Raw genomic sequence first — 22666 nt, forward strand, 5'->3', positions numbered from 1 at the left:
CTTGTGCAGCTAAGAATACTGGAGCCATGGTGTCCAAGGTTCCACCTGCCACTGTCTCCATCTTGTGAGGAGCAGTGAGCCTTCAGAGGCGTGCAGTCTGACCATGGGCATGGGTCAAATCAGATGGTCAGCAGTGCAAGAACTCCCAGTAAGAAGGTCTTGCTGCCTCAAACTAGAATCAGCCATGGGTTCTGGTTTCTCTCTGCCAGTCTCTGACAGGCAGCAGTGGGCTTCCCCCACTATTATCGTCCCTGCCTCCTGGATCGCATGTGTCTCTGTGACTCACCTGTTTATTACTAGTGTATAAATAAGCAAGACCTGCCCCCATACCTTTCCTCCCAAGAAAAAGCAAATTATTCTTAATTAGGATAAGACTAAAGAGAAACCCCAGAGTCCGAGCTGATGGAAGACAGGATAGAGAAAGAAGGTTTAAGAAAATGGGAAGACAAAGGCTCTTCAGGCAATCAGCAGGTGGTGCACTTCTTTTCATGGGGGGAAAAAACAACTTGACCCAGAGAGGCTTAAGTAAAGAAGGAGGAGGGGCTACCTAACTGACCAGTCCAGTGCCAGCCCGTGAGCTTCCAAGCAGGGCCCAAGCGAAGTGAACAGGACTGTGCTTCTGTCTGACTCCTAACTTGGTCTGTTCACTCGGCAGTTCCCCTTTGTGTTGGGGCTGGCTGCTGCATCCTTCAGCTCTTTGCCCCATGTGGCTGTTACAGAGCTGCCAGAAGGTCCCAGGACTGTCTCACTCCAAAATTATATCCTATGGGAAAAGAATGTCCACCTTTTTTGCAGAGCAAAAAGAATCTTGTCCTACCCCCAGCTCCTGTGGGGCAGAAGCTCAGTAGAGGTTCTTTGGGTGGGAATTGGCTTACAAGAAGCTGAATCAGAGTGGCCCACAGGCTGCAGGGAGCTCCCTCTCTGTGCACTTGGAGCGTGGCCTCCCCAGACACGGCTTCCGCTGTGTCTCTTTGGACACTGATGCCTCTGGAATGTCACAGCCAGGCTGTGGAGTGGAGCCTTAGGCATCATCTAGTGTAACTCTCACTGTGTTTGTATTACTGTCATCTATCCCTACAATTTACTGGTATAGAATTCAAAACTCAAGGAGTTTCTGCCGTGCTCAGAGCCAGGCATTCCTGGAGGACGGGGCTGCGGCCCAGCCTCTCTCCCTAAGGGCCCTGGGTGTGGGCTCCTCCCATGCCTGTGCCTACTTAATGCGTTACCCCACTTTGACTTTTCTTAATTATGTGATCTCAGTTCTGATATCATCCCCACTTCACAGGTGAGGGGACTCACGCTGAGAACATGTTGGTAACTGGCCCAAGTTTACCCAGGGTCGGGTGACAGAGCATTCGCGCTGTGTCCACAATCCCACCACCTGCTGTCTCTGTGCTGTTTCCTTCAGATCAACTTCAGCCTGATTTCATCACCTCTTGGCCCTTGCCCCGAGCAGTGATGTAAGCAGAATCTAGGTTTGATGGCTACTTAAATCTTCCTAATTATGAATACATGCGAAGACCAATAGGGAGTTATGGTGATTAAAGAATGTCCACTCACATAGCACTGAGGAGTCATCACCTGCCACCAGGGACACACAAACACACTTGTAGAAAGTCTGGCCCAGGGACCAGGAAGTTAATAGCGAGTGCTGCATGTCAGACTACCAGAAGAGCCCAGTAGCCTTCTGGGGTGGGACTGACAGCAGAGGCCATGGCATCAGGAAGCACTTCGCTGTGTGTGTTTGTGTGTAGAGATACGGCCTGCAGGTGTGTGGACACAAGTGACGCCTACCTAGAAAGTGGGTTGCGTGTGCCCACTACACACCGATCGCTCGGCAGAAAGGCAGTGAGCCCGAGCATCAGGTGCTGAGGCATCAGCACTTTGGAAAAGGCCCCAGGCAATTTCTAAGTGAAACCGGATTTGCAAGTCATGTGCCCAAGACAGTTGTCAAGTGCCATGCTCCCTAAGGACACTCGAAGAATCTGCAATAGCTTTGTCAAACCGCAGACTCAAAGCCCCAGAGACTCTGTCTGACACAGGAGAGTGTGTGACAGGAAGCCGGGCAATCCTGATGCAGAGGGCTGGTCTGAGGACTGCCCCCAGGAGGCTCTGCCTCACCTCCAGCTCCCAGGCCTTGCGTTGACCCCTGGCACATCCTGAGGACCCGTGCTAGCTAATTACCTTCAGTGTTTTTAACTGTAGGAAAACCTAAAAAGAATTCAGCAACCCAGTCGAAATATGGGAAGACTCTTCCTCAGACATTCACTAGAGGGCCGCAAGCACATGGAGAGTGTGTGGTCAGCACTGACTGATGGCTCTGCAATGTCACCTTCACCGTGCCCCTGCAGCTTCTGAATGTCATGCATTAAAATGTCAGCCCCCTTTTCTCCTAACTCTGGTCAAAAATTTGTCTCAAAGGCAAAACATGCTATGATTTCTCAAATGATTTTGGAATTTTCAAAACCAGAAGATGTATTTAGAGGCCTTTGTGGAGACCACCAAATTTCACCACACAGAACTGGGAATCAGGATGGGAGGATCTTAACGCAACCCATGTTCCGTGTTTCAAGGGGGTGTTCACCCTGAGTGCTCTCTGCCCGACAATGGAGGCTGTTGAAAGCAATTCCAGCTATCCTCTGAGCACTCAGAGCAGCTTCTCCGTTTATTATGCTTCCTTCCAAACCTTCATTTGCATTTTTGTTTTTGCATCAAGGATTGGACTAAATTGCAACAGCAGGTGGTGCTTCTCTGTGTTACCCGGGTGGATTCCTTCCCATTCGAGGGCTCAGGAGAAGCAACGGTCTCCCCATCAGAGGCCTGTCAAAATAGCCTCAAACTTCCAATAAATGCCATTTGAAGATCCCCTGCACTTTCCTTTGGAATACCCTGTGTGTGCTCCCGCGGGCATGTACTACAATTGGAAGGCCCTGTGCTGTGAAACCTTCTAAGATTGTGGGAAATGTATGGGCATCCATAGATGGAAAAAAAAAAAACAACCTAGTTTCAGAACTAAGAAGTGAAACCTCACCTCAATTACTATCCCTACATTTTCAAGAATTCTCTTTTTTGTCTAGTAGTAGATGACTGTGGACCTGAATTTTAAAAATTGTTCCCATCCTCATTTCCTCCCTATCTAGAGAGTTGTATATTTGATGTTTTTTTCTAGCAGCTATCATGTGATTTGGAACCCTAAGAATGTGTCTACAATGATGTTGTTATAAGTTCATATAACCCTACATATAACCAGTGACCAGCCTTTTCAAAATTGTTTTTAATATGTGTTTTCTAATTTGTAAGCATTAATTGTCCCTCTTCCAACTTGGGCCCTTCCATCCCCTTGTCTGGGTCTGGCTCTCCGCCCTGTGCTCGCTGACCCCCCAAACCCCCACCCCAAGGCAGGTAACACTCACACCTGCTGGTAAACAGGTCTCCCGACCCCAACATATGCGTCCATATCGAGTCTTAGGAAAGAGGATTGTTCCACCTCATGGCAGGGGCCGCCTGTGGGGGGATGGGGCACTCACCATTAGGAGTTCTGCGATTCCTCCTGATAGACGCACTCCACACATGTCCCCAGCACTGCTTATTTTGTCTGTTTTTAGCCTCATTTATCAGTTTCTTAATTGAATTTCTTCTTTTGATAAGTCCCTTTTCCTCATTTAACTGGAAAAGTGATTTCATTGCTCTGCCAGGCGCTGGGATCACTCACAGAGACGTGGTAACATGGGAGACCACATATCCCGGCTTGTCTGGAGATGCCTCTTTTCCCGACAGCATTAGTAATAGCACCACTTTCACTTTGCCTTGTGGGGGTAAATTATATCATGACATGCACTTGGTCACTCCAGATGAGGAAGACATCCAGAGGCTGTTGATGATATCATAGAATCACATGCCAGACTTAGCTGTGAGGGAGCCCTGATGGTGCCGCCGCCCGCTGCCTGCAGGCTCTGCGTCCTGGGCAGAACACTGCAGACTCCCAGGCGTGCGTGGGGTCACACTGGACAGGACCCGCTAAATGTTCTGGGGTCACTGCAGTGGTGACAGTGCCAGCCCTCGCTGGTGGCTCATAGGCTTGCTATTCTGGAATGAAGTGGCCACAGGGCTGGAAACAGGCTTGAATCGGAGCCAGAAAGGCCATCTCCACCAGATGTCCACTTCTCCCCCCTGAGAGTCCGTGTCACCCCCTAGTGCTGATTTGACAAGCCTGTGAGGATCCATTGGTTACTAATAAAGTAAAAGGAAGGCCTTGAAGGTACAAGCAAAGGAGTTGGGGTGCTCGAGACGGGAGCACAGTGAGGAAACGTGTCCATGGCAGAGATGGGACATGAAGGAGGGAGCACGGGCAGGGCCTCCTGTGAAGGCAGCACATGTGGAGACAGTGACCGGGATGACAGCCAACTCTTCCACCACGAGGCTGGAAACGAGGAGGAAACTCCAGGAAGCGAAGCGTGCGTACACAAGGCCGTCTCAGCCAGGGCGGCACTGGAGAGGTCTCTCTCAGCTGAGGTGTACCTGTTGGATTCCAGAATCTTCTCAGATTGCTTCTATCCTGATTGTCTATCTTGCCCATGAAGGGATTTATTGCAAGGGACTTAGTGGTTAAGCTAAAATCAGTCGTGGTGCAGAAGTCGGGGCTTCTGATATAGAAGGGCAGTTGCTGCAGAAAAGGCTCCACCAGCTGTGACGCAGGGAACATGCGGGGTGGACATCTGTCTCCTGATGTTGTGTCCAGGTGACACCAAGCTTCATCAGCAGGGGCCCTCTGCTCTGCTCTGGCCTTTCTTTGTTGAGATACGTTTTCATGCTCAGGGTCCCTGTGACTATTTGCAGAAAGTCTCCAGCTTTTGCCCATTGTCTGCTACAAAGCCCGCTGCTAGGAACATGCAGGGAGGGTTTTTCTCTCTGTGTGTGGCGCCCTGTGACTCCATCCCCCACAGAGTGTTCCCTGGTGACCGGTGGTGACCTCAGTGGGGGAGGTGCATCTTCCCCTGTCAGAAACTTCCCAAATCCATCAGGACAGTCTGAAAGGCCTTGGGTACGATATTTTAAATAATAAAACCACATTGCTTGGGATTTGTCCAATAAAAGGAAAGGAGATTTTACATACACACACACTCTCTCTTACATACACACACAATCATTCAGGAAGAATAGCAACATAAGATAATTTAGGACATCTTTTGAGCCCTGAAAATATAAATAGAAGTATTTATCTACTAACATTAGTATTTATGTAGTTATAACTATGTATAGCATTTAGCCTGGTAAATATATAGAGCAAACATATCCCAAGGTGTAAATCGAATAGGAAAAAAGAAACTGTTGTATTCTCAAGCAGAATTAGGAATGAGTCAGCAGACAGTCTGGCAAAACAACGAAACAGAAAGGCAGGGAAGCAGGAAGGCAGCTGCCAGGACTGGTTTGGAAACCAGGCGTCTGTGTCTCCGTGGTCTGCCAAGTACAGGACAGGGGTGTGAGGAGGTCGGGGGAAAGGCGGCGCCGGCTGGTGTGCACCCTTCAAATTAGTTAGGAAGAAATTCTCACGGATCACTTCCTTTGGATTTCTTCTTGGCATCACTGGTATTGTTCTCACTTGTTCCCAGAGGAGCCCAGAAACGTGGAAACAGCTATTTGAATTGAAGCGTCCAGGGAAGACTGGAGGAGATGACAAAAAATTACTCAGCTCTTTCTAGATGTCAGAGATGTTTTTGAAATTGATATTTGGAGACATAGTTGGAATCACAACAAAGGTTTTTACTATTCATCTCCCTGAAATAGGTGATATTTTACTTAGATGCGCCCCCATTTTTAACCATATCGTTTTTATACTCAGATGTTCTTCTAGCAAATCATCAGTTAAAAAAAACATATGTGAAGGATGCAAAGGACATAAACACTCTTTATCAGTGCCTTAGACGAGGGCCACAGGAGAATGAACTGAAGTGTGTCAGCGTTGGGTGTGGCGTCGAGGGCAGGAGAAGGTAGTAGAGACATGCCCTTGTCTAAGAAGAAATCTCAGATTCTACTCTCTTAAATTTAAGAAGTTCTTTTTTTTTCCTATTAAATCATAGCTGTGTGCATTAATGCAATCATGGGGTACAATGTGCTGGTTTTATATACAATTTGAAATATTTTCATCACACTGGTTAACATAGCCCTCATGGCATTTTCTTAGTTACTGTGTTAAGACATTTATATTCTACACTTAGTAAGTCTCACATGTACCCTTGTAAGGTACACCACAGGTGTGGTCCCACCAGTCACTGTCACTCCACCCATCCTCCCCCTCCTTACCCCTCCCTTTCCCCTTTCCCCATATTCTTGGGCTATAATTGGGTTATAGCTTTCGTTTGAAAACTATAAATTAGTTTCATAGTAGGGATGAATACAATGGATACTATTTAAGAAGTTTTGTGGAAGACCAGTTATTCCAGTGAGAGAGGAGGAGATGAGATGCAAATACTGGACCCTGGGGATTTGTCAGTTGCTTTTGCATTTGACTGTGACAGTTGTGAACTTGCTGCATCTGGACCTTTCCCAGATTGTCGCACGAAATTCCATCCAGCAGTGACGGTAAGACATGCAACCAGGGGACGAACAAGGCACATTTTGTTTATCGTGAGTTATTTCCTAATACAGTATTTCCCTCATATGTCATATGAACTAAACATCTTTACTTTTTATTAAGTATTTTAATTTTGTCAAGTTATTGGGGGTCTGCTACAAGGTCTTTCCTTCTGAATCATTACAATAAGATTAACTTCATGAAAATGGTATAAAATAAATGGGCAGGGTATATGAAGATGTTTGCCAACTGTTGTCATTAGAACATGGGGTGATTGTGATCTTCTGCCTAAGAGGAGAGAAAAGCCCTCTCTAAGGAGGAATGGTTCATTCAGGCATTTTTTCATCATCATTCTACTTCAGAATCAGGACTGATAAATCACTGGACCATCAGCCATAGGAGTGAGGACAGCAACCCAATAGGAAGTCAGAAGTTTTAGCAAGATGTTGGGTCTTTCAATGGAAAAAAATGGATTCAGAGCCAAATTCTGTTAGGTCTATAAAGAAGAACTGATACCTATCATACAAAAGTTATTCCAGGAATAAGGAATACTCCCTGACTCATTTTACAAAGCCAATATCACCTTGATACAAAAGCCAGAAAAGGACACAACAAAAAAAGAAAACTACAGACAGATACCCCTCGTGGAAATCCTCAGCAAAATACTACCAAATGGAATTCCACAACACATGAGAAGGATAATTCACCATGATCAAGTGGGTTTCATCCCAGGGATGCAAGCATGGTTCAACATACACCAACTAATAAATCTGATTCACCACATGAACAGAAGCAAAACTAAGGACTATAGGATCATCTCAGTATATGCAGAAAAAGCATTCTATAAAATCCAGCACCCTTTCATGATAAAAACCTTCATCAAATTAGGCATAGAAGGGGCATACCTCAAAATTGTAAAAGCCATGAAAAACACACAGCCAACATAACACTGAATGGGGGGCTCAGTGCCTGTAGCTGAGTGATTAGGGCACTGGCCACATGCACCGGGGCTGATGGGTTCAAACCTGGCCAGGGCCTGCTAAAAAACGATGGCGACAATGGCAAAAAAAAAACAGCAGGCACCTGTGGTCCCAGCTACTGGGAGGCTGAGGCAAGCGAATTGCTTAAGCTCAAGAATTTGGGGTTGCTGTGAGCTGTGATGCCACGGCCCTCTACTAAGGGTGACATAGTGAGACTCTGTCTCAAAAAAATAAATAAATACTGAATGGGGAACATATAAAGCATTCCCTAGAAGAACTGGCACAAGGCAAGGATGCCCACTGTCACCACTTCTGCTCAACATAGTATTTGAAGTCCTAGCCAGAGTAATCAGGCAAGAGAAGGAAAGAAAACACATTCAAAACAGTAAAGAGGGGGGTCAGCTATCCCTGTTTGCTGTTATGATCTTCTATCTAGAAAACCCTAAAGACTCCACCAAAAGAGGCCTCGAATTGATAAATAAATTCAGGAAAGTCTCAGATTATAAAATCAATGTACACAAGTCTAGCATTTCTATATACTAATAACCATCAATCTGAGAGCAGAATCAAAGACCCAATGCCATTCACAATAGCTACAAAGGAAATTAAATACCTAGGAATATACTCAATCAAGGATGTGAGAGATCACTACAGGGAGGACTACAAGACTCTGATTAAATAAACCATCAATGACACAAGATGAAAAACACGTCATGTTTGTGGATTGGCAGAATCAGAATCGTTAAAATCCGTACTGCTCAAAATGATTTACACATTCAATGCAATCCCCATCAAAATACCAACATCATATTTCACACACTAGAAAAAGTTATCCTAGGCTTCAATTAGAACCAATAAAGAGCCCAAATCACCAAAGAAATCTTAACAAGAATAACAAATCTAGAGACATCACGTTACCTGAACTCAAATTACACTACAAGGCTATAGTAACCACAACATCGTGGTGCTTGCGTAAAAGTAGAGACGTGTGTCATGCAGAATAGAGGACCCAGAGATAAAACCATCTACCTACAACCAACTGATCTTCAAAAAGACAAACAGCAACATACACTGGGGACAGGAGCCCTGTTCAATAAATGCTGATGGGAAATTGGGTACAAAGGAATTCAAAGGACCCCTATCTCTTACCATATACAAAAATTAATTCAAGATGGAGAAAAGACTTAACTATAAGCTATGAAATCATAAAAATTCTAGAAGAAAACTTAGGAAAAACTCTTCTAGATATCGATCTAGGCAAAGAACTTATTACTAAGATCCCAATGACAAATACAGCAACAGTAAAAATAAATGAGATTTAATTAAAATAGCTTCTACACAGCAAAGTAAATAATCAACAGAGAGAACAGACAACCTACAGAATGGAAGAAAATATTTGCAAGTATACATCAGACACAGGACCAATATTCAGAACCTGCAAAGCACTGAAATCAGCAAGAAAAAAACAAACTCATCAAAAAGTAGGCAAATGACATGAACAGAGTTTTTCAAAAGAAGATAGACAAATGGCCAACAAACATATGAAAAAAAATCTTTAACATCACCAATCATCAGGGAAATGAAAATTGAATCTGCAATGAGATTCTACCTTACTCATCTCAGAATGGCTATATAGGTCTCTCATCTTCCTCTTGCTGTGGCCTTGGTAGGGTTATTTAAAACTGAGCTTTCTTTATTTTGTGGGTGCCACTTAGGAGACAGTTGCAGAGCTGAATTTTATAGCATCATTTGGTGCTATATTTAAGAATAATGTGAAGACAGAAGTCTAGGTGTGTGTTTGGGAGATGGCATAACCAGGGAATAAATGTACATCACTGTTGCCATCTGGATTAAAGAACTAGGCCTTCCACCGAGGAAGATGGCGTGAGTTCTCACTTTGCAAACTCATTGTATCTGTTGCTACCCTGAGTTTTCAATTGACAGTAATCAACTTGGGCTTGTAACTTGAGAGTTAAGTGTTATAATGTTGATTCAGGCAATTTCCAAGAGGATGTTTAGAGAGAGACAGACCTCAGACCAAATCTCTCTTGGGTATACTCCAATTCCTTAAGATTGAATTTTCCTACCTGTAAAAATAGAATAATAACATCTGCTGCATAAAGGGCTCCTGGTCTGTGTGTGCCGAGAGGTGTGTGCTCTGCACCGCCAGCCCCTGTCCCCGTCTCCGGGTGGACTGCTTGCTGCAGGAACGCCGAGGTCTTCCCTGAGCCTCGTGGTCTACAGGCTGTCTCGCCCTGCCCCTCACCTGTTCTGTCCTGACACTGTTTTGATAAGGAATTTGTCTACTTGAGAAATTTCTGGAAGTTTATAGAAAGGAAATGTAGTATCTAAGAAGACGTTTATCTATACATGATTTAATCATCATTTGTTTTCTCTGGATTTAAATTAGCTATATTATTTACCTACCACTGTGTAGGAAATTACCCCAAAACTCAGTGGCTTAAGCCAACCAACATTTACTGTCTCACAGTTGCTGTGGATCAGGAGCTCGGGGCCATCTTAGCTGAGTGGCTCTGACTGAGTGGCTCTTCATGCAGCAGCTGTCACCAGGGCTACTTCACCTGAGAGCCTGACCTGGGGTGAAGAATCCACTCCCACGTCCACCCACATGGCTGTCGGGTGAGGCCTCCATTCCTTGCTTGCTTTGGCAATCAGATGGGGCAGAGCCTGGGCTGCTTGACTGTCCTGATGACATGGCAGCGGCTTCCTCAGAGCAAGTGACATTAAGACAAGAAGGAGCCACCATACCTTGTGTAACCTAGTCTCAGAAGTCTAACACCTCCTGTTCGTTAGAGTCACTGGGTCCAGCCAGAGCGCAAAGGCACAGAGTTAGGCCCCCTGCAGCCTTCCTTGCCCTGCCGCCTCCCCCCAACCCACCCCCCTCTCTCTCCTCCACCTGCCTCTGCTCTTGCTATAACTGTCTTGTACCTGCCTCTGGTCTGAACAAAGGTAGGCCTTCCAGCTTGGCTGGAGCTGAGGAGCATTACTCTAAGGGAAGTATCTCAGGAATGGAAAACAAACACCGCATGTTCTCATAGTATGTGGGAGCCAAGTGGTGGGCATGCGGAGGCGTAAAGCACCTCGGAAACCGAGGGGTGAGGCTGGGGGTTGAGGGGTGAAAACTTACGTGGCAGGTACAACGCACACTGTCCTGGTGACAGGCACTCTGTAAACCCTGACTTCAGCCTTACACAGATCATCTGTGTGACAAGAATACTTGCACCCCCTAATATTTTGAAATAAAACTTATTTTTCAAAAACAATCAGTTTGGCTCCTCCCTTGAGTTGCTGTGAATGTGAAGTGGATGGATCATATGACAAGGTAACCAGCAGGGAGTTCAGAAACAGGCCAGCAGCACCATAAGCCCTAACTGTGGGGAAGCCGGCAGTCTGGCTGGCTGGTCCAGCCCACATGGGCATTGTGCAGTCCCAACACAGGGTCCTGTGGTGGGTGCTCTGTGAGCAGTGACCTACTCAAGATGCAGGAGCAGGTATCAGGCCTGCCTCTTCTTCTCTCACATCTGGAAACAGCGCACGTGTCAGGGGCAGGGGCTCCTCATCAGAATGCGGGGAAGCTGCCCCAGCAGCCTGCACGAGTCTGCCCCTTGGCAGTGGCTCCTTTGCTTCTGAGTAGCATCTGCCCACCCGCTGCCTTCAGAGCAGGTCACCCTGGACCCCGGATTTCCTCAGGAGTCTCAAGGTCTCTGGAAGAACCAGATTATTGGGATTTAAGTGCTGTTATTTACTTTTGCATTGGATTCTTCTTCTCCAAGAATTCTAAGTTCATTGTGATTCTGTGGAAGTTACGTCAGAGGTCCCGACTAGGTAGGGAGCCATGGTGTCCGCAGACCTGACTCTGCTCCTGCAGGCTCATTCCCGTCACCAGCACCAGCTGAACATCCCCATTCAGCTCACTCTGCCCGGGTGTGTCTCCCTTTCCTGCGTGTCCCTTGCCTGTTATCTTTAGAGAGATGGTTTTAAATGCCAGTCACAGAGCGTTTAGCCACACAGGGTGCCCACTCTTAGAAGGTACAGGCAGAGGAAAGGAATGAATGGGATCTCACGTCAACCCTACCGAGTCACCCATCCCGTTTCGTGGGGCAGGGGGAGGTTTCTACCTAGAAAGCTGGAGGTGAGTAACACCAGTATTTCTCGAGCTGTCTTCTTCTGCTTTGGGGGTATCCCTCAAAGTCTATCCATTGCATTCAGGGATTGGGGTGTAATCCTGTAGCTTGAGAGTATAAGAGAGACAGCCACGATTCAGGGATTATAGGAGTTTTGAGACAGTGTTTTGGATTTTCCCTTGCTGCCCTGTTGGAAGCTGTACTGTGTCCCACTGTACACTGCCTCTGGCAGCGACTTCTTGTCACCTCCCCTCTCAGAAATTGAGAGAAGCACATGACATTGTCAGAGGACCAAGAGTTTGTCCAATTAAGCCCAGATTTGCTCCAGAATTCCAGCTTCCTGAAGGTACACAGTGGAACTTCTTGTGGCCCCCTTGCCATGGTGCACAGGAACCCAGCATCGTGTGGGGCTCGCTGGCCACAGGTCCCCAGTGACCCAGGTGTCCTCATTAGTTCTGTGCTATATTTAGTTAAGCTGGAAACCTGTGCCCCTAATTTAATTAAAACCAGGTAGCCGTGGAGATGACTTCAAGCCTCTGGCTGCCCTATAAACCCCTGCAAATGCTGAAAATAAAACAAACAGGGTATGCAAATAGACTCCCTAAGTAAATAAAAGACTCTGCCCCCAGATCTGTGGATTAACTGCTTTGGGCCCACTGGTGTTCGCCAGGACTCACAGTGATTTGAAAAATATCGGAGTCACAGCCTTTGTCTCAATGCTTTTTTTTTCCTCTTGGTCTATTTCAGATATATCAACATTCCTATACCGGATATTATGTCCTGAGCAAAATTCCTCACGGGTAAGGTTGTTCTTTCATTTATTTTTTAATTAGAAATCTGCAGAACACAGTGATGGGAGGAACAGTGACTCACTCAGTCCTTAGGGCAGGGAACAGTGAGTTGTGGCTGTGACAGCTGGGGTCCTGACAATGCTGGGACCTCTGTGACTCCGTGGGTACCCCCACTGAGGGTCTGGGGGGGGTTCTTGAGTCCATTTACTTGTCTGTGTATGAAGCCCCCTCCCTAGAACTACTCTGCCTCCCTTCTTCCCTGGCTCCTGGGGTTCGCCCTGGAGGTTCTTCAGAGCCAGAACTTCCGTCTTAGTGGCCCAGAGGGCTCCTGGTCATAGCCACATTAATGGAAGCTTCTCTCCTGTACCAGTGTTATCAAAAACCCGGAACATATCTGTGGGATAGAGTGAGCTGCTGTGATCACAAGTCCAGTGGTGCACTGGGAAGGGGCCGGATAGGTGGGTCCAGCTTGGCGAGGGGCGCCAGAGCTGCACTCCTCCCGCAGCCTGGAGGGGGACATGGGTGGCCCGTGTGTTTGTGTTTTATGGTCTGTTCTTTGCATAGCTATGCACACAGGAGCGAAGGCTCAGCACCGACATTCCACTGGGCCACAATAGTCTTACTATTTCACAGCCTCAGACTGTGCAGCTCCGCTCATTGGTGTCTCAGAAATGTGTGATCTGGGACCAGAGCTGGTGTGGGAAGACAAGACGTGAGGGCAGGTGTGATTTTAGTTTTCAGGGCTGAGTAGACATGCCCCCACACGACATCTGGAATCCCAGGGCAGTCAAGGCGCTGGTTAAAGTGGTGAAGCCATTTATTGAGTCAGACACAGACAAACCAGGAGAGTCCAGCAGAGAAGCTTTTTGTTGTATTTACTTTTGCTCTTGTCTCGTACTCTTTCTTCTCCCCCCACCCACCCAGTCTCTCACCCCGGACGCCTAGCTCCTGGCTCTGTCACCCCACCTGGAGAAAGGTTAGGAGCTCAGGAAATGTTTATAAAGGACTTGACTTGAGCTGCTGGCAGTGTCGTGTGGGAGCTGGGGAATATTTAAGTGGAGGTGTCTTAATTTTCCCAAGCAAATTTAAACAAACACCAACAGTTCCTGGAGAGCCTTGTTCTGTAAGGAAGCATTGATCACCCCACGAGTGTTTACAGCTGTGCTGAGTTCTGCTACACTCAGGTAGGGTGTGGGCGTGTCCTCGGAAAACACACATGGGGAAAATCATTTCATGCGGCCTCAGACAAAGGCAAAGCGCTTGTAAGATATGCACAAACTTGGCTGATGGTTTGTGTTAGGTTATTAGAAAAATCAAGCCAAAGAAAGTGAAGGTGGCCTAGCGTAGCAAAAAGCAAGTATCCACGGGAACTTCCCATTAAGTGAAACAGAACCCTGAATGTTCTCCTGTAAAGAGGAATTATTCTACCCTTTTCCCAGCAGATAAGTATCTTCAAAGGTCACGACAGGCAAGAACATCATTATGCCTTGAGATTTATCTGCCCCTTCTGGGAACAATGGAATTTGTAGTAGGTGATGGGTATTTTATTCCATCATATATACATTTTACAACTCCAAACGCTAAAAGTAGTTTATGTCCAACAGATTGTGTTATGATTTCACTGCATCAGTCAGAATTTAGGAGAGACAGATTTTTAAGAACTTAGCAAAGGAGTTCCTAAAACCTAAGACAAAATGGTCTGTGTCGAGGCTCCGTTTCCGCTCTTCGATCTCCACAGCCTTGAGCTAACCCCTCACAGACCACACCAACACATCCTGAGCTGTGTTCAGTGGTTTTAAAGTGATGATAGTAGTGGTGATAGCAGTCATTCATTGATTGGCTTTCATACACCTTTACCCCTGCTCAACAGCCTTGCAAGAAAACCATTCTCATCCCCATTTTAAGTGACAGCTCCGTCACTTCCCAGCCTCTCAGTAGCTGGTGTATGGGAGAGCTGGCATCCCATGACAGCCAGGCTGACTCAAACTCCATGCTATGAAAACAATCCCTTTGGATTAATTCAAATTAAGATGAAATTTCACAAATGAGAGAATGAACATTATTGCTATAAAGATCAGATTTTTCGTGAAGTGCTAGTTTAATTTTTTTCTAAGGATTCTTATAGAATTGCAAGATATATGGTAAACGGTGGCAGGTAAGGCATTCAGTGTCCCACCCCCTCACCCAGAAATTGGCACAGCATCCCTGGAAGTGGCACTGCCCACCCTCCCAACTCTTCTTCTTGGTCTAAGATCATTTATGGGAAATTAATCAGTGAATTATTTCAAATATTATCAAAATGTTATTCACAGTAGTTGATGAGACAGTGAGTTTCTGGAGTGGAACCTTCAGGCCAGGAGCTGTGCCACCCCACGGTCAGCAGGTTAGCAACCCAGGCGGTCTCCAGCACGCGTGCGCCACCAGGTGGCGGGAGAGTAACACAGCCCACAGTGCCCCGTCTTCTGCTATTGGTGGGTTTTGAATGGACAGGAAAGCATGATTGTCTTTTAATAATAAGGTTGCGATTGAAATACTTAAATTCACATTATTCATATGTAAAAAATGAAGAACTTTGCTTGATAATTCTGTGACCAGGGTCTGTACTTCTTCACTAATTTCCCTGTTTCCTTTTATCATTCCTTCCCCTAAATTCAAGCCCAAGGCCATCCATTCAGCATCTTAGGGACAGGATTATTTGTTCTTTATGACTTCAGTGATTTTTTTCTCCACTGGTTACAGGGAAGGGTCGCATCAGTTTTTTAGTGCCCTCTGATTTGTGGTGTCCTTCCTTTTGCAAACAGCAGGAGAGAATTTGGGGAGGGGGTTCCCTGCCCGGCCTTCTTGCATTTCCCTGATCCATGCTGTCAGCTTCCCTCTTTCCATAGTTTTTGACTTCTGTACAGTTCCCTTTGTGTGGAATGGCTCAAGTTTCCAGGAAGATCCCAAGAGAGCTGAATGTATACATCTAAAGATCTAGCACCCAGGGTAGGCGTGTTTGACTCTCACACTCCAATTTAAAAAATTCTAAAAGGACATGTGCCTTTTACACAAATTTGTTCAATTAAACAGACTTTAAACTCATTGTTTCTAACATAATGTGTTTCATTAAAGGTTTTTATATCAGAATTTTAATACAATGAAGCTATCTTCCACAATAGAGATTGTAGCCAGATAAATTTCTCTTTCAAAAATCTGTTATGTGTTTTTTCATACAGGTTTTTTTTTTTATAGACTTGGCTGCTTCTTGAAATTTTCCTGGCATTACTTTTTTCTTGAATTGGTTTTGCCTCTGTGTGTGTGTGCACATGCACACATACTCAAATAACACGTATACTGTCATTTAAATATGTGTATTACTTAAATCATGTATTATTTCATATTTAAATATTATATGTATTTCTAATATGTAGTATCATATCCTTCAGGATTATTCCAAAAGTCACAGGAGCTTCCTTACATAACAGAAACCAATTTAAGAAAAATTGGTCATATCCCTTTATTACATAGCATTGACATTTTGGGATCTGGCGAACTCAGAGCAATAATAGAATAGAATCTAATACGTATTTAAAGGCATTCTTTTTTCCAGACCAGACCATTCTTTTTTCTTTGGATATTGCTGCCCTGACTTGGTGCATCAAACAAAATTGCCCAAAAATTGTATTCCTGTGGAAGTGTAGTTGATTTTTAAAGCCACATTCTATATTTGTGAAAATAGCAAACTTAGACTCAGCTTCCTTCTGCCTGGAATTACTTTCCACTTTTATAGACCAGGATGCAGGGGTGTGTTCTTTCATTTAGAAAATAGATTTCCAGGTTGAGAACACGTGTGCAGTGTTTCCAGTGCCTTGCCTTGCAGCACAGTACAGGGCTGAGGACTGCAGCTCTGCAGCCACGTGAACCTGGATTGGGGCCCCACCTGGACCTTTGGCTGTGTGACCTTGTGTGACTTCTACAGGTCTCCGTTTCCATTTTTTTAAAAGATGATAACAGTGCTCACCCCATAGGCTGATTAGAAGAGTTAAGTGAAAGGCCAGGTACAAAGCATGCAACAGAAAGTTTTGCTTCCCCCGGGGTGAGGGCCCAGTTCTTAATATTATAGCATGTACCTAATATATGTTTGTAATCTTGTAATTAAACATTATTAGACTTTACCTCCCAGCCAGCACAGAGCCTGTTGTTTTCAAGTAGAGGAATAATATACCTCATTTTTCTAGGTATAATGTGCTCCCCTACATAATGAGTGCCCACATTTTTGGGCCAAACTTTCAGGAATTTTCTTTTCAATTTTTTAATTCAAATTTTGTTTGTTTATATCCAGGCACTTGTTTTTGTATTATGAAAGAATTTTAGCATTTATTTTCTTAGAATATTATGGTACAAGGAATTTTATGTAACAAATAATTATACTTACATAGATACAGAATTAGTACTACACATGTATAATGCACATCCTTATTTTTTCCTCAAAAATTTTGGCAAAAAAATATGCATTGTACATGGCAAAATACAGTAATATACAATAATGCAATTCTCTGTAACAATTTCTCTAAGCAGAGGCTTGTTCCGTGACACTCAGGTCACCATAATGGCTACGTAAAAGTGGAATCAGGGCCTCAGCCATCTGCAGTTCTCAACACTTAATAAATTTCTTTTTATCTCATCTCTTCCTGACTTACTGCAGTTCACTTTTAAGGCTTTCAATGGAAAGAGAAAAGACCCTAAATCAGTAAGTATTTACTGAGTTACTGTAGTGGGCAACAAAGCATGGTTGTTCTTAAGAAGTTCAAAATCTTGTTTAAAGGGAAAGACAGAGACTTGTCTAACCATTTGTACTAAAGTGGCTCAAATGAGCACCAGAGAAGGACGATCTGTAAGCATCACTCGTAAACAATCTCGAGGAGGATGTTTGACTTGAGCTGAGCCTCAGAGTTGAGCAAGGTATTTTTTTTTTTGGAGGTTTGTTTATTTTTTAATAGATGGAGATAGGAGGGAGATAGTCTGGGAGGGGAGAAACATTGAACAAGCTTGACCTTTGCCAAAGTTAGTTGATTGCCAGACCAGGCTGGAGCTGGTGTCCACACAGGACTCTACGTGGGGAGAGTTTGGCTCATAACCCTGAAAGATGCAGTCCACACACACCATAATCCTGGATGTTGAAATCCTGAAAGATCAAAATCCTAAAAATATATTATAATTCTGGAGGAAAGAATTTTAAAAAATGCTTTCAAAAAACATTTATTTACATTTTAAAAGGAAATTTACTTGAGAAACATATTTAAAAATGACAGAACACTCCACTTTATGCAATAAAATAAGCCCTACTGATAAATATGTTTTGAAATGTAAACATTCAGATATACTAACCACGGTCCCATGATTACAGCAGTTACGAGCAGACAAACCACATTCATAAAGGGCTAGGGTAAAAAGCAAAGTGTCTAATCTCACCCTCCCTGTTCACTCAGACTCACACCTTGCTGCACTCTGCAAACACCTCACAGACAGCAAAACAGCACTTTACTGGATTCTTTAGGCATTCTTTAATTTATTCAACTTGACACCTAAAATTAAGTCCCCAGATTCACCCCTGTCAACTTGGCACCCACAGACATCTCCTTGGACCACCTTTAATTTCCAAATAAAGACAATAACAGTGAGACACGAGGCAACTGTCCCACATACAACCACAAACACACTCATCTTTCTCCAGAACTCGGCTTGCAGGATTTCAACACCTGGGGTTTAATCTTATAGGATTGTGATTTTCTGAATTTTGGACTTCAGTGAGGGGTTTTGATCCTTCAGAAATTTAAAATTGGGGCTTACAACATTCAGGACTGTGTCTTTGGGGATTACGATTGGCCCTGGGTAGGGAAGGGGGTCAGGATGTACCAGGTGTAGACAGCCTGAACCTGCCTCAGGGTGAGTGGTCTTTACAGTAAGAACACTCTGTGGGCAGAGAGACATGTCGTGAAACTGGCAGGCTTGAGTTAGTTCTATGCTTGTGTGTAAGACAGACTGAAGAAAAGGGAGATTACAAGTTGCTTTCAACTAGGAGGCCAGGTTGGGGTGGGGGTGGATAATGTGGGCACAAGACCAGGGAGGGCTCGGTTAGTGCATTTTCTAAGTGTTCTCTTAGGAAATGAAGACAGGTGTCAAGCGTTCACGCTCCACGTCTTCTAATGATATAGTCGGCAGCCTATGTCCACTTGAGCATTGAGAAGAGTCAGAGCAGTGAGTTGAGTGTGAGGTGGTGCCTCTAAGGCTCAACAGATTCCTCACCCACCCTTTCTGTCCACGCGTGGGTCTCCGGGCCCCTCCTGCTGCCCACACACACAGGGACACGCTGGCTCTGCAGACCAGGCTGCCTTCTCAGCTGCCAGGAGCCACATGGCAAGGATCGTTTGTGTACCTCGGAGAATCACCAGTGTGGAGCCGGAATGCAGCTGTTCTTAGAATGCCGTTTTATATGTCCACCGTGGCACTGAGGAAGGGGAATTCCGCTGTCATTAGGCCTGCATGGATCTTCAGAACCATGGACAGCTCACACACTCCTGCAAGACCTGGTCTCAGCTGCTCCCCCTCCCTCCAGACCTCCCTCCTTCTCTCCCTTCCTCCTGCTGAAATCCAAACTCTTAGTGAGCATTGCCATGACTCTGAAACATGGACTTTCGAGTCAAAATGATCTGAGGATAAATTCCCAGTCAGCTGTCTACCCCTGTAGTCAGACAGAAGTTACTTTGCTTCTCGGGGCTGTACACTGACTCCACATATAAAATGCCTGACTCACAGGGTTTATGTAAAGTTGCGTGAAGCACTAAATGATAATAAGGTCATGTATTTAAGGGCCTGCTTAGATGCACAGAAAATACTACAGACTCTGATCAGGGTAGACACCAAGACCAGGGCCAGATCTAATTAATCACCCTTCCCCAAAATTCCCCTCTCTCTCAACCCTAAGGCTGATCAATTGCTTGTGGCTTCCTGGAGCTCTGAGTTTAAAAGTAGACTAAAGCCATGCCCCGGCTCTGTGCGAGTGTGTTTGGCCTACAGGGAGTGAGGGAAGAGGGGAGCTGTGATGCTTATATTTGCCAATCCAGCCTACTAGGAGTGGCCAAAAAGCAGCATGAGCAGCCCCTGACTTCAGACGCAGAGTGTGTGTCTGGGTGTCCACTCCCTGCTGGTTCCACGGTATCTGCCCCTGACCTCAGACGCAGAGTGTGTGTCTGGGTGTCCACACCCTGCTGATTCCATGGCCCCTGCCCCTGACCTCAGACGCAGAGTGTGTGTCTGGGTGTCCACTCCCTGCTGGTTCCAGGGCCCCTGCCCCTGACCTCAGATGCAGAGTGTGTGTCAGGGTGTCCACACCCTGCTGGTTCCACGGCCCCTGCCCCTGACCTCAGACGCAGAGTGTGTGTCTGGGTGTCCACTCCCTGCTGGTTCCACGGTATCTGCCCCTGACCTCAGACGCAGAGTGTGTGTCTGGGTGTCCACTCCCTGCTGGTTCCACGGTATCTGCCCCTGACCTCAGACGCAGAGTGTGTGTCTGGGTGTCCACACCCTGCTGGTTCCACGGCCCCTGCCCCTGACCTCAGATGCAGAGTGTGTGTCTGGGTGTCCACTCCCTGCTGGTTCCACGGTATCTGCCCCTGACCTCAGACGCAGAGTGTGTGTCTGGGTGTCCACTCCCTGCTGGTTCCAGGGCCCCTGACCTCAGACGCAGAGTGTGTGTCTGGGTGTCCACACCCTGCTGGTTCCACGGCCCCTGCCCCTGACCTCAGACGCAGAGTGTGTGTCTGGGTGTCCACTCCCTGCTGGTTCCACGGTATCTGCCCCTGACCTCAGACGCAGAGTGTGTGTCTGGGTGTCCACTCCCTGCTGGTTCCACGGTATCTGCCCCTGACCTCAGACGCAGAGTGTGTGTCTGGGTGTCCACACCCTGCTGGTTCCACGGCCCCTGCCCCTGACCTCAGACGCAGAGTGTGTGTCTGGGTGTCCACACCCTGCTGGTTCCAGGGCCCCTGCCCCTGACCTCAGACGCAGAGTGTGTGTCTGGGTGTCCACTCCCTGCTGGTTCCACGGTATCTGCCCCTGACCTCAGACGCAGAGTGTGTGTCTGGGTGTCCACTCCCTGCTGGTTCCACGGTATCTGCCCCTGACCTCAGACGCAGAGTGTGTGTCTGGGTGTCCACACCCTGCTGGTTCCACGGCCCCTGCCCCTGACCTCAGATGCAGAGTGTGTGTCTGGGTGTCCACTCCCTGCTGGTTCCACGGTATCTGCCCCTGACCTCAGACGCAGAGTGTGTGTCTGGGTGTCCACTCCCTGCTGGTTCCAGGGCCCCTGACCTCAGACGCAGAGTGTGTGTCTGGGTGTCCACACCCTGCTGGTTCCACGGCCCCTGCCCCTGACCTCAGACGCAGAGTGTGTGTCTGGGTGTCCACTCCCTGCTGGTTCCACGGTATCTGCCCCTGACCTCAGACGCAGAGTGTGTGTCTGGGTGTCCACTCCCTGCTGGTTCCACGGTATCTGCCCCTGACCTCAGACGCAGAGTGTGTGTCTGGGTGTCCACTCCCTGCTGGTTCCACGGCCCCTGCCCCTGACCTCAGACGCAGAGTGTGTGTCTGGGTGTCCACACCCTGCTGGTTCCACGGTATCTGCCCCTGACCTCAGACGCAGAGTGTGCGTCTGGGTGTCCACTCCCTGCTGGTTCCAGGGCCCCTGACCTCAGACGCAGAGTGTGTGTCTGGGTGTCCACACCCTGCTGGTTCCACGGCCCCTGCCCCTGACCTCAGACGCAGAGTGTGTGTCTGGGTGTCCACTCCCTGCTGGTTCCACGGCCCCTGCCCCTGACCTCAGACGCAGAGTGTGTGTCTGGGTGTCCACTCCCTGCTGGTTCCAGGGCCCCTGCCCCTGACCTCAGACGCAGAGTGTGTGTCTGGGTGTCCACTCCCTGCTGGTTCCACGGCCCCTGCCCCTGACCTCAGACGCAGAGTGTGTGTCTGGGTGTCCACACCCTGCTGGTTCCACGGTATCTGCCCCTGACCTCAGACGCAGAGTGTGTGTCTGGGTGTCCACTCCCTGCTGGTTCCACGGTATCTGCCCCTGACCTCAGATGCAGAGTGTGTGTCTGGGTGTCCACTCCCTGCTGGTTCCAGGGCCCCTGCCCCTGACCTCAGACGCAGAGTGTGTGTCTGGGTGTCCACACCCTGCTGGTTCCACGGCCCCTGCCCCTGACCTCAGACGCAGAGTGTGTGTCTGGGTGTCCACACCCTGCTGGTTCCAGGGCCCCTGCCCCTGACCTCAGACGCAGAGTGTGTGTCTGGGTGTCCACTCCCTGCTGGTTCCATGGTATCTGCCCACTTGTAGCAGAAATTCCCTGCTCACCGTGCCTCTTTTACCCAAGGCCTTCTGATTCTTCAAACACTAACTTTAAAATTTGTTCTCCAAAACCCTCCTTCAACTGCTTGAACTCAGAGTGCAAACGTTTCTTCTCATTCAACACTGTAATTGATTCTTATGTTAAATGGCTACTTAATCTTATCGATACAGTTTTTCTGAAGGGATTGTGTAAGAATGTTTTCAATATGCATTTATTACCTGCACCATTCTCAGACGTCAGAGAAAGGATTTTGATGGGCGGGGCTTTGCCCTGTCTGTAATAGTAGCAGCCGTCACACAGGATGACAATTTGGCTTTGCACAGTACACGTGGCATAAGAGGCTGTCCCCGTAGGACTTGCACTCTCTTCCCCTGGTACAGCTCCCATGTGGCAAGCCTGAAGTTAGCGGCTGAAGCTCCATTAGCCGCCTGCTAAGGGAACCCATTTCCACCACTCTGTAGAATCATTTACTGTCCCTACACACTTTCCTGCCAAGTTCGTCACTGTATCAGGCTCCTCCTTTACCCTGAACTGTGCATCCATGTCCCTTGTTCCTGGCACAGAGGGATTCAGTGGGTTTATTGAAAGTGGGAGGATATGAGTTAAATAACTAAGGCCAGCAAGAATGTGCACGTCTGGGCCCCACACTGAACAAAAGGACTAGAGCAAACCTCAGGACAGTTTTAAAAGTTCTTTGAGTGAACTTAGTGCAGAGCTGGGGTGTCTAGCCCTCTCCCTCCCCACTGGCTGCCACTGAGGAGCCATGCCTGGGGTTGTCCTGGAAACACCCCTGAAC

At 47.0% G+C, this 22666-nt stretch overlaps 1 protein-coding gene across 5 annotated transcripts in view; it reads left to right on the top strand.

The window, feature by feature from the left end:
* Positions 1-22666, top strand: part of DPP6 (dipeptidyl peptidase like 6) — a 910604-nt gene that overhangs the window by 681756 nt on the left and 206182 nt on the right. For all 5 annotated transcript variants that reach the window (XM_053608766.1, XM_053608764.1, XM_053608762.1 and 2 more), the window contains exon 6: positions 12444-12496. In XM_053608766.1, coding sequence (XP_053464741.1) covers positions 12444-12496 — 53 coding nt within the window. The remainder of the gene's footprint in view (positions 1-12443; positions 12497-22666) is intronic.

The sequence above is a fragment of the Nycticebus coucang genome, chromosome 11 (assembly GCF_027406575.1).
Source record: "Nycticebus coucang isolate mNycCou1 chromosome 11, mNycCou1.pri, whole genome shotgun sequence".
NCBI classification, from domain to species: domain Eukaryota; kingdom Metazoa; phylum Chordata; class Mammalia; order Primates; family Lorisidae; genus Nycticebus; species Nycticebus coucang.